This window comes from Sabethes cyaneus, chromosome 3 (assembly GCF_943734655.1).
Source record: "Sabethes cyaneus chromosome 3, idSabCyanKW18_F2, whole genome shotgun sequence".
Classification (NCBI taxonomy): domain Eukaryota; kingdom Metazoa; phylum Arthropoda; class Insecta; order Diptera; family Culicidae; genus Sabethes; species Sabethes cyaneus.
Window position 1 is genome coordinate 149,313,519 of NC_071355.1, and position 12,634 is coordinate 149,326,152.

At 40.3% G+C, this 12,634-nt stretch overlaps 1 protein-coding gene across 2 annotated transcripts in view; it reads left to right on the forward strand.

The window, feature by feature from the left end:
* Window positions 1-12,634, forward strand: part of LOC128741835 (probable serine/threonine-protein kinase DDB_G0267686) — a 282,954-nt gene that overhangs the window by 100,971 nt on the left and 169,349 nt on the right. The window contains exon 3 of one of the 2 annotated variants that reach the window (XM_053837920.1): window positions 2,690-2,734. The exons of the other annotated variant lie outside the window; for it this stretch is intronic. Coding sequence (XP_053693895.1) covers window positions 2,690-2,734 — 45 coding nt within the window. The remainder of the gene's footprint in view (window positions 1-2,689; window positions 2,735-12,634) is intronic. 2 annotated transcript variants of the gene reach the window in all.

Sequence of the window (12,634 nt, forward strand, 5' to 3'; positions counted from 1 at the left end):
TTATGATTTAGAGCACCGGAATGTAACAAGAAGTATCATACACTTAAGGCCCGCGTAGAATTGGTACTTTACGGTTCCGTTTGCGTTAATCTGACAGTTCGCCCATACAATTTGACAGATAATCTGTCAAATCTGCGCAACCGCTACCATAAAGAATCAATTCTGCGCGGGCCTTTATCATAAGCAGTTTCCGTTTATATCACTGTAATCTCTTAATCTATTTTGGTAATACTCTACCGATATAAACAACATTCTTTCAACTCTTTTTAGTCAAAATTTCTGTTATGTTTACTTACGCGGTAAAAAGTTACTAACTAATCAGCGTGTCCAGTTTTTTCGAATACAGTTTTCAAAATACCCACAACTCAAAAGCGAAAGGTTGAATCAATAAGGTGTGTTCGGATAAGTTGTTGGAAATTAAATGTAGTTATTAGAAATTTTAAAGAAACAGTGTAGCAACTGGTGTTACATATGAAAAAGATGTGTTTAACATAAAAAATTAAAATAAATCCAGCTTTTTCTCCGAATAACTCGAAAACGGCTGCATTTAGAAAAATAATTATTATGACCAATTTTGTTGTAAACGACATAAAGAATTTTTATTTGTATTACAAATTCATATATTCCTTGAAAATCTCAAATTGGAAAAAAAATCATGAAAGTCGTTGTTCTATGAAGTCCGTCCATGAAAGTTGCTCCATCTCAGAATAACTTTTGAATAAGGTTGCAAATATAAGTATTTTTCCAAAAAAATCATAAAAATTTTCAAAAATGGGGTTTATTTCTAATTCCTGTCGTAGTAAGCAGTCATTCTAATTTTCATTATTTGTTGGATGGATTTAATTAATACAGCACTCGTTCGCTAATTGCACGAATGAGGCGATGCGATTAGCGAATTTCGTTTTTTAATTGCACTATGGTTGCCAATATTTATTGTAAAACGTGATGCGTTATCACTGTAAAGAACTCTTCACATGCATTCCCACGTACGCTAAATTTTGGTAAAAACATTTAAATTTTTACAAATGAACTAAAAGCTTAATGAAAATGTGTTCAATTAGTCAAAGTTTAGCCAAATTTGCATGAATTTGTTTATAATGTATCTATGTAATGCAGAGATAGAGAGTTGGCATTCGGCAACGCTGCATTTTTGTTTATAGCAACCACCTGGTGAAACCACGTGTAGTTTGACAGATAACTGCTTTTTAATTGCACGATCGTGCAGTTAGCGGACGTGCAATTAAAAGACGGTGGGATTAGAGGACGTGCAATTAGCGCACGAGTGCTGTACTCCAAAATTCTTGTGTTGATTTGACTAAAACACACTTACCTTCCGATCCGTAAACTTTGAAATCACCTTGCGTGAGTTATTTTCATTTATGAACGATGAAAATTAAAACGATTAGTCGACATTTTCTTCTTCGTCACACGAAAAAAACGTAGGAAATTTGGCTGGCAGGACTTCTATAATGATAAAAAGAATTTAAATAGATCTCAGCTCACTTTGATTGATCGCGTATGATAGACAACAAACTAAAATATTGGGGAATAACTAGTTTTGCATTGTGTGTCATAAAAATCGCTGATATTTTTAATAATTTGTGTTCGATAGGACGGGAAAAGGCAATTACGACGAAGCAGCAACATACCCTGGTATATTTTTGATATATGTATTGATTTGAAGTTTAATTTCCAGATTTTTGAAAAATTGGTGAAATATTTTTTTCAGTGCATATTTTTTTCATGTTCAGAAATCAATTTTCTACAACTTTTGCTTAGACATATGCTTTGTAAAATCGATAGTTTTCGAGATACAATTTTTCAAGCATAATACACATGAAAATAAATACGCCCTTTTTAAAAATGAGTCTTGAATCAAAATTGCACCAAAACCTGTGGAAGGCGTATATTTCCTCCTATCAAACACGTTTGTAAAGTTTCATCCAAATCAAAGAGGTTCATTTCAAATTTCAGTTTATTTTGGAAGATTTGGCGTGGAACTACTCTATGGCGGCAGGTTTCTGGGATCACGCCATGGAAGACACCAGGAAAGACGTTTGACGTAAGACACCAGGTCACGGATCTAAGTTTCAAACTAGACCTTAGCTGCGAGCAGTGCAATCATTGAAAAAACAACAGGTCACGGTACTTCTTTGCTCCAGGTCACGTTTTATTTGGTGAAAAATATGGAAAAATATGTCTGATTTTTGTTTAGTTACGACGAATTTGAGATTCATTTTTTCGTTCTGTGATGTATGTATGCTCCGCCATAACTCCAAAACGCCTTAATGGTAAAATTTAGCATACATATTATTTTAAGTAAGGGAATCAGCTTGGCGGGGGAGAGAGAGGGTTGACAAGTGTGGAGGTCGAAATAAACAAAAAGGCTTTGTATATTTTATATTTTCCGAACTTCCACAGATAATTGATTGGGCATTCATTCGAATTCTCATACATTTACAATCAATTAAGATAGTTGCTTGAATGGTTTCAAAGACGTGCACTAGAATTGCATGATTTAAAGGCCAGCAACAGATTGCCAACTATAAATAAAACAATTATAGTAAGGTATTAATTAAACTCTAGGGTAAGAATATAATCTACATAGTTTGACGAAATAAATAAATAAATAAATAAATTAGGCTTGAGTATTTTATAAAATTTATTTTTTATTTCATTTTACTTTCAGGTACGATACTGCATGGATGGACTTGGTTTTCATCTTCATGGGAAGGTATTTATCTCCTAGTTGCAACCTGTTTAATGTTTCATTGTCGTTTTCGAATAGTCGTCATCTAATTCGGTATCAGTACACATTGTTTCATTGGCCTCGTTATCATTTGTAGAATACTTTCTCCCGAAACGGTCCGGAAAAACAATAGGACGGGTACAAACGCGAGTGTGGCGTTGGACTAGCATTCTCTGTAATAATAATTAAGCTTTTCATGTATGAGAATGGCAGCATCAAGGGGTGTCTCACTTCGCAATTTTGCATTAGCTTTTTACATCATTTGCATTCATTGCAAAAATGCAAGCGAGATTTTTTTGCTGCAAAATTTTTTTATTGGCTGCAACCGTGGATGCAAAGCGATATTTGCAGTGATTGCAGCATTTGCAGTGAATATATTTAATATAAATCTAGTGAGACACCCCTAGGGCAGCATACTGTTAGGCGGTTTTGAAATTTTAGCAGATTGAATTTAGTTGAGTTTGACATTTCATGGCACTGTCCGCCATTCTCTCTCTAGGAGAGCTCGGCCCTATGTCACCAATACACTCTCACATATTATTTGACAGTACCCCCATACTGATGGGTCTAAAACAATAATGACCGTTCTATGGAATTTCCATGTGATTTCCCGGCCAGTGGTTTTCATGTTTAGCAAGACCTAAATTGGATTACCTACGAATGGCCGAAACACAAGTGACCGAATCATGAAAGGCCGAAACACAAATGGCCGACATAACAAATGCCATTATGCCATCTACAGGGTGCGTGACGCATTTTTGCAGTAAATTTCAAATAGCAATTTCTCATGCTTGCGAAACAATATTCAACACTGCAACACTGAATAGCTGAACAAACAGTGTTGAGTAAATTGAAAGATATCGAAACAAGAAAATAATCGGTCAGCTATCGTCGTTTTATTGCGCGCCAGAGCAAGCGTAAAGGAGATAGTTCGGTCGATAAAAGTGCCGGAAAGAACACTGTTCTTCACTATATAAAGAAGGCTTAGGCAAGTGATAAGGTATTTTACACACATACCCGGAAGGTATACAATTGCCGTCCTATTACCGCTAAACGGAACATGGTCAAAAAAGTGGAGAATGATTAAAAAGTATCCAGCGAGGTCAATGAGGTCCATGGTTCAGGAAATCGGGTGTTCGGACTTCTCAATCCGGCGAGAAATGGCTAAAAATCTTGGTTACAAGTCGTATGCGCTACGCAGAGCGCCAAATCACGGCAATTGGAGAAAACAAGGAAACTTCTGAGTCGGTTGAAGCATCGTCATCATAATGATTCTATCATCTTTTTCTCTGATGGAAAAAACTATAGTCAAGATCAAAAGGTGAAATGCAAGAATGAGTCAGGTTTCTATCCTACAAAGTTTCCGACCCATGTGATAGTTCTGGGCGTAGTAAGCCCGCCCAGTTAGCGTCGGGGTACGATGCTGGCCTAACAAGCCAGTTGTATGTTCGATTATCGTCTGGGCGGTGCCGCTGCAGAGTTAATGAGATCTTTGCACTAGCCACGTAATTTTCCTGTACTCTTATGACTGGCTGCGAAGTCTGTCGATAAAGAAGGGTCAAGTTCTAAAAGATGTTTATTCCCATGGCTTTGCTAGGCGTAGTCTCCAGCGAGGGGTATGTAATGTCTGCGTATTTCTTTGAACAAGGACTAAAGGTCCCAAGTAACAATTCCAAGTTTTATTACGTTCGTATAGTGGTTTTCGTGACCAATTTCATAAAACCGCTAATAACACTATGAGCTCCACCAGAACTTTCTGATGACCACTATAAAACTGCTTTCTGACCAAGTGGCCCGCTCCTCAGAATGTTTTCATAACCGCTATAAGAATCAGGTTATAAACTCAAGTAGTCGTATCACGCTCTGCTAAAAGCAGCAATAAAACCGATTAAGCTTTCGCTGCTTGACAGCCATCGCCATAATTTAAAAAAGCTTTTCGCTTTTTGCTTTTCGCTTTTCTAGCAAACGCCAGATAAGTTCGCTAGCTTTGTCAACTTGAAAATATATCCGTGAGCAGAAAAGTTTTAGTTTTACTGACAGATCATTCTGAACGATTTGGTTTATAGCGACCAGAATAAAATATCCCATAGAATATTTAATCAATTTTAAGTAATTTCGTTGGTTTGCATTATGTGCGCATTTAAGTTCATCGTGCATTTTGATATGATAGGTCGATAAAATCAGCGCGCCACTGAAATTTTGCAATTTTTGAAAACTGGTTGTTTTAACAAATTGAAAATATTCAGTTAGTCAATCTCAATTTCAAGCAAAATCATTTTAGTTGCTTCCTCTGACAGGAAAACCCATTGATAATGACCTTCTTTCTGCAAAACACTTTGCTTTGATGAATAGTTGTTTGCGAGCTAAAACAAAATACTAGAATATGGCAATATGGCTTCGCATAAAAAAATGATTTTGGTGTTGAACTTCGGTATTCTTCATAATAGCAGCAAAAACCTGTTTGGTTAGGGTGTTACCATTTTAATAGCTCTATAAAACTTACAGATTTATTGCGGTTTGACAAGTAATCGCGATAAGATCAATTTTGATTGGTGCGCCATTTTGTGTTGCTACGCCACACTTATGGTAAGTTTATAGGAGATGTGGTGCAGCCAACAAGTTTTAACGTAGTAATATAAGCAACCACAATGAATTTGCTTTATTAGCAGTTTTATTATGGTTTTCTAGCTAGCTATAAGTGTGTTTGGACTCGTATCCTCTTGGTATTGCGCAATACCACAATAAATCCAGTGGTAATGATTCATACCGCAATAAAACCTTTACAAAATTCAAGTAAAACCGAGTGGCTTTGAATTGTTACTTGGGGTATCAGCCGATGTATACCTGAAGGTTCTAAAGAATGTTGTTGTTCCGTGGATTAAGGAGGTTGCTGCTGACCGCCATTTCATCTTCCAACAAGACGGAGCACCTGCTCATAATGCCAACAAAACACAAAAATTTACTTACTTATGTGTCCATTTCCGCCGGTCCGGCAGAACAAAGGGATGAAATCAGAGATTTCCACTGCTGACGGTTACCCGCCATGGCTTTTACTTGTCGCCAGGACAGGTTCTCGTCTACAACCCGGATGTCGTTGGCTAAGCTCCGTCGCCATGAGCCTCTGGGTCTGCCTATTCTACTCTGTCCTTGTGGATTCCAGTCTAGTGCTTCTCTGCAAACCTCGTTCGCTCCTTTCCTCAAGGTGTGTCCGATCCACTTCCACCTACGTTCACGAATTTCTGTGGCTATCGGCCGTTGATGACACCGACGATGGAGTTCGCACCGGTTAATGAATACCTGCAGTTTTTGCGTTGTCTCCGCTGAGACGCACCACGTTTCGCAGGCATACAGCAGTACGGATTTAACGTTTGAATTAAAGATTTGGGTTCATACGAAGTGATTTGGTTTGAGCGCCAAATATTTCGCAGACCTGCAAAGGCACCCCTGGCCCTCCTGATCCGTGTCGCTATATCAGTCTTGGTACCACCATCGGGCGTTGTCTGGCTACCACGATATTGAAAGGCGTCTACCTGCTCAACTTGCTGTCCCGCTACTGTGAAGTTGGTGGAATTGTCAGTGTTCACTACCATAGATTTAGTTCTCGCTACATTGACTGTGAGACCTGCTGCCTGGGAGCTCTCGGAGAGGTCGTCTAACTTACTCTGCATATCGTTTCGGCGTTGTGCGAGCAAGACAATGTCGTCGGCTAGGTCGAGGTCATTTAGCTGCTCCATCGTTAGAGGATTCCAAGGCAATCCTCGATTTGGTCTGCTGTCAATTGCTCCAACTAATATCTCATCCATAACGATGAGAAACAGAAGCGGTGATAAAATGCAGCCCTGTCTCACGCTAGCAGTAACCCTTATGGGGTTGGACAAACGCCGTCGTGCAAAACCTTGCACGAGAACACTTCGTACTGAGCCTCGATGAGATGGACTAGCTTATCTGGAACTCATCTACGCCTAAGTGCACCCCAGATGTTTTCGTGGTTGAGTCGGTCGAACGCCTTTTCGAAGTCAACAAACACCAGCAGAAGAGAGTTCTGGAATTCTTTGATCTGCTCTAATATAATGCGGAGTGTTGTGATGTGGTCTACACATGATCGGCCAGCACGGAATCCAGCATGCTGCCGCCGGAGAGTAGCGTCGATCTTCTCCTGGATCCGGTTGAGGATTACCTTATAGAGTACTTTGAGAGTAATACAGAGCAACGTGATGCCACGCCAGTTACCGCATTCAGTTAGGTCTCCTTTCTTAGGGACTTAGACCAATATGCCCTGCGTCCAGTCCACCGGAAAAGTTGCGGTTTCCCATATATTGCTGAAAAGCTGATACATCATCTGGGCTGACAAAGATGGGTCAGCTTTGAGCATTTCGGCTGAAATACAATCTATCCCTGGCGCTCTATTGGATTTCATACTCTTGATGGTTGCTACAATTTCATCCAACGATGGCGCCTCCGAGTTGACGCGATTAACTCGACGAACTGTAGGAGTCATACGCTGCTGGTTTTGTCGGTCTCTGACATTTGAAACAAAATGTTCAGTTCATCGCTTAAGCTGTCCTGTACGGTCAGTCAATAGCTGACCACCTCTGTCCTTTAGCGGGTCTTTGTATTCATTCTGGCACCACTAATGCGGCGAGAAATATTGTACAACAAACGGATATCATCATTGGCGGCGGCAGTTTCTCCTTGTTCGGCTAGAGAGTTAGTCCAGACTCTCTTGTCCCGCCTAGAAGCACATTTAACAGCCCTCTCCAGTTCGGCGTATCGTTGACGGGCAGCTGTCCTAGCCGATCTGGTCCGCGTTCGCTCAATGCCGGATTTCGCCTCTCTCCGCTCGTCGACATTCCTCCAAGTTTCATCCGAAATCCACTCTCTCCGCCTGCTGCGCGTTTTACCGAGGGTTTCATCACTGGTCGTGATGAAGGCGTTCTTGGTGCTGGTCCATTGCTCTTCGACGGTTCCACCAGGTGGCAACTTCGAGACTCGAGATTCAAGTTGTTTGCAATATCAGCGCTGCGTTTGTTGCGTACATCAAAAAGGCTCCTTCGCCATTTCTGGCTGATGGATATGTGGTCGATTTGGTTTTCCATTCGGACTGAACTAAGGGATAATCCCTACTAATCAGTAAACCTAGGAAAATGCATGCACATAAATAAAAGCGATTTCTGCGGGCGGGCTGCCCCTTCGCAGTGGCCGGCGCTCCCGACGGTGAGTCACCGGCGAAAACTCGCAGACTGTGACTGTTTCGTCCTGAGTCATCTAAGAAACATTAGCTGCTGACGCTGACAAATTGGGTGGTTGGTAAGTTCAGAAATATCCTTGCCGTATATTTTAGAGGGGACACGCACTCCAAGTGTCTTGGCTTTAATAGACAGGTTGTTTGACAATGAGGTATAAAGAGGTGTGAAAGCAAAACATTTGATAGATTAGTAACGAAAAAGCAGTAATGGATGTTAAACTACTAAAACAAACTGCACCGAACAATAGGGTTTATCCTTGAAGTTTTACATCGCGCTTGATCGTGATTGGTCTATTTTCGATTTCACCCACACCGTGTTGAAATTTCTTCATTGCACTAGCACCACTTTATTACCATTGCACAATGGGCAAAATAAGGTCGTAATCCTAATTATTTAGAAGCCGCTATCGATTGATGATAGTGCCGTCTTGTGTGTGCAGACTTTTGGAAGATGTCCATTTTACTCAATTATCCCCAAAAATCATGGTAAAAAGCCAATTAAGCAGTATAAAAACTCAAATAGCATCCGAATGTTGTCAAAACATCACTTCTCATCCATTACATACTGTGCGAAATGCGAAAATGGTAAAATTTGCCCAATTTACCCTTAAATACATAGTAAAACCCAATTAAAGCGATTAAAACTAACTCAAAGGCCGGGGAATAAACTCGAATTTGAAAAATCAGGAGAGTTGAATGTCATCGATTTCGTATCGTGATGAATGCACAAGCGGTCCAATACTAAAACAAACTGTTTTTTAAGGTGAAAAAATTTCGGGTGTCTGACAAGATTTAATTTTTAATTTTCCCCCAGTCAGGCTTTAAAAGTACTGTATAATGTTGACAGTCACAGTGGGGATTTTTTTCGCAAACAGTCCTTTATCTCAATATTTCCAAATGCCGCTGGGCTAGGATCAATCTTTTGATGGGGATGGGGATTCAAATGGTGTGGTCGTTGTTTATGGCACTTTTCTAGGAGTACAGAGATGTATTGATCAATAACTCTGGAATCCGCTGGGATAAAACCGATCTTTTTTCGACACAAGAAATCTAACTTTATGTAGTTTCCGATGGTAAGGTATTTGATCGCGGCCAAATTAGTCAATTTTTCAATTACCCTAATTTTCTCAGTTAACGTTGCAAAATTAATGTAGCATGATCATTATTTGACCAAAACTACAAAATACAAACAGGTGCTGTAAACAAACACCAAACTGTTCGAAAGCATATAAAAATAACTTTCTTTTGGTGAAAATAATTTATCCCAGCGGAATCCAGAGATATTCACTTTTATTGGAAATCACAGATAAAACTAGGATAAAATGCCGTTTATTTGGCCAAAACATCAAGATACAACCATATGTCGTAAACAAGTACTATGTCGTTGGATTCCTCTTGATGATAGCTTATTTATGGCGAAAAAAAATCAATTTCATCTCAGTGGAATCCGGAGATATGGACTTTTACATCTCTTCATGTCGAGAAAAGTAGGGTAAAATGCCCTTATTTTGGCAAAAACTGCTGGACACAGATGTGCGCCGTAAACAAGCATCACACCATTGGAATCCTTATAAAAATATCTTTCTTTTGACATCAAAAGATTGATTGTAGCTCAGCGGCATTTTGAGATATTGAGATATAAAGGACTTTTTTTCTAAAAAATACTCACTGTGCAGTGCCATACTCTGCGATAAGTTTCATTTTGTGCAGATTTCAGAAAATTTGGCAAATTTGGCAAAGCAGTTAAATTTTTGTTATCACAGAATGAAGTAATGAATGAATGAACCATAACTGTGAATGAAGAATCATATTTTTCAGTAATCATCAGAGAAAATCTAATGTTCTGAAAAGGTTCAAAGAAAGGCAAAGGTTCCAGCGCATTATTCTCTGTGCAATCCGGTGCTCTCTCTCTATCTGCCACTGGAATTAATCGTTTCGAACGGCTAACGTCACTTCGAAACTCCCTCCAGAAAAGATACACGATCTAAACATAATTACAAATTTATCATAATTATCTCACCGGTTTGTATGTGTGTGTGTATGTGAATGTGTGCGCATGGTATCGGTATCGCTATGCTCACGGGGAGCATAGGAAATCATTACAGAAGCCGTTCCACGAGTTCAACGTTCACCGCAGCATCGCCGGCGAACCCAGCAAAACAGCTGATGGTATTTATTGTTTCTGCCATAGCGTGAAGCGGGATAAAATCATCGAATCGCGCGCCTTCCTTTGCGTTTGACCACCACAGACAGCCGTGATCTCCCTCCCAGATCAGACTGGCTGATGCTGCTGCTGCGGTGCTGAGGCAGATGGGGAGCATTCCGTGGTTTCAAGAGAAAACTTATCGAAATGGTTCGTTTTCGCTTCATTTTCCACCCTGTTGCGGTCGAATGGTGCGCGTGGATTTGTCTAGAGTATGGTGGAAAAGTGGGTGGCACAGCATTGGCCACTCGGTACCGTTCGGAGGCACTTGATCGGTGTTGGTTGTAGACACCACTTAGACAATCGAAAATTCCACGAATTGTATTTGGCAAATCTTAGTTGCTCTCGGTGCGCTGCATTGTCCATGGCCGTGTGGAGCGGGGATGGGTGCCGAGATAAGGAACAGGCAACAGTGTCTAGCGCTTTTGTGCTCCCTTTCTAGCTCATACTCGCAGGGATGCTTGAAATTCCCGAAAAACTCTCCGCACTAAGTGACTTTCGAATGGCTGGTCAAGCTGCTATGGGAATGCTTGGAATAGTTTCTTCCGTACTGTAGAGGAATTGTTTCATAGCGCGAACTTTGTGGTGATTGACGGAAGGAGAATAGTGGCAAAGTGAGGTTGATGCATGGCAGCCCAAACATGTGCTCTTGACGCTACGCTTTCAATGGGCTGTTATGTTTCTCAAGCCTGCTGGTGGGGCCATACATACATAGGCAAACACCTGTCTAGTTTTCAAACATTTGCTGTTTGGAAAAATAAAAAAATGTGACTGGTGCTGCGAACGCCCAGAAACCCGATCGGTACTGAAAATTATTTTTCTTTCTGCCTGACCCCAGCTGAGCGCAGAACAGAACACGCCGAGCACAAGAAACCTCTTTTCCGGGAGAATTTACGCGTAAATCGCAAACCGGTGATTCTGCACCTAGGAGCTCCAAGTGCTTGTGGTATGGTGGCTTCTTCGTTTAGGAATTTCAGCTGTTTGGGGAATGTATTGAACGTGAACGCCGGTAATGTGCCGCCCTTGGAGTGAAAATTCGTTCTGCAAAGTCGACGAACTGGCTTTCAGAGCGTGGGAATAATAATTTGACGGAAAGATCCGTTCGCTCAATTGAACTAAATTTTCCCAAATTGCAATAAATTTCGGCAACTGTGGCAGCTGAGACATCACAGATGGAATTCCTGATGCGTTTTTAAATATCGTTCATCTTCTGCAAATATGACGGATACTGGAGGTAATTTGTTACGCCAAGCCACTGCAAAATTCTGAGAACAAAACCGCTGGTTCGAGTGTGAAACAATTGCCTATCGTTAGTTTCTGCTCGCGACCATCACTGCGAACCTGCGATCATTCGTTTCTGGGTATCGGTTAATGACGCATTCCTGTTTGGATATGTTGCCCGTTTTTCTGCTGTTTGTTTCACAGAAGCAAACCAATCACCATTGAGCGACTGACTGTCTTGTATCCAATATGTCAAGCCACACGCCCGCCGCCGGGAAGCAGTCGGTCAAATGGGTCACAATATTGGCGGAGCGGTGTCTCGAGTGGATGTTTTCTTTCAAAACATAACGAGACCAAAAAAAAAATGCAAAGCGTGGGGTGCTACATTTTGACTTCGATGCCTTGACATTCTGTTTTTTGTGTTTAATATGCAGACTTCATGTTAGAGTACAGGAAAATTGCTGGACTAGTGCTACCACGACCCTATGGACTTTAACAGCCTCTCTCAGTTGAGATTCGAACATGTGACGCATGGCTTGTTATAGACCAGTGCTGTACCTCGAGGCCCGCTGAGAGGTCACGTAAAGAATGAAAAAATGCTCAATATGTTGTTGCGGATCGATTTTATTATCTATTATATAAGCTATGATTGTTTCAATACATTTGTTTGTTATAATAGGAAAATGTATTTAATCAGTGTGCATGTTTATCTTGTTTTGCACAATTTCAAAAAAAAAACACGATTGCTCAATGATTTCAATTCAACGATTTGTAAAATAAACACGTTTGCATAAATAATTGATTTTGTGTGGTAAAAGGGTGATTAACTAAGTAAAGTATTTATAACCAGATATACGAGGAAAGCATGTTAAAAACTATTAAAGCTATTGTACCCGCTTTGGATTTATGTTTACTCTACATTCATGCTGTTAGTCGTGTTTTTTATAGCCAGTAATGCTTGGGACGTAAATCTCAATAACTGATCTGATAAACCAAGTAGCCGTTTGGTGAAATACCTGGCACTTTGTCTTAACGCTGTCAATTTTTCTCACTTCCTTAGTACGTCCTCTCTATTTTTTACTTTCTCCTTAGTTTTTTGGAGTTCCCATTCATCATAGCCCAATTACTAGGATTCAATGGGACGTAGCTCAGGGCAGTTCGGTGGCAAAAACCGATCAAAATAGCAGTTTTTAATTATGCTGCTCCAAAAATGGCA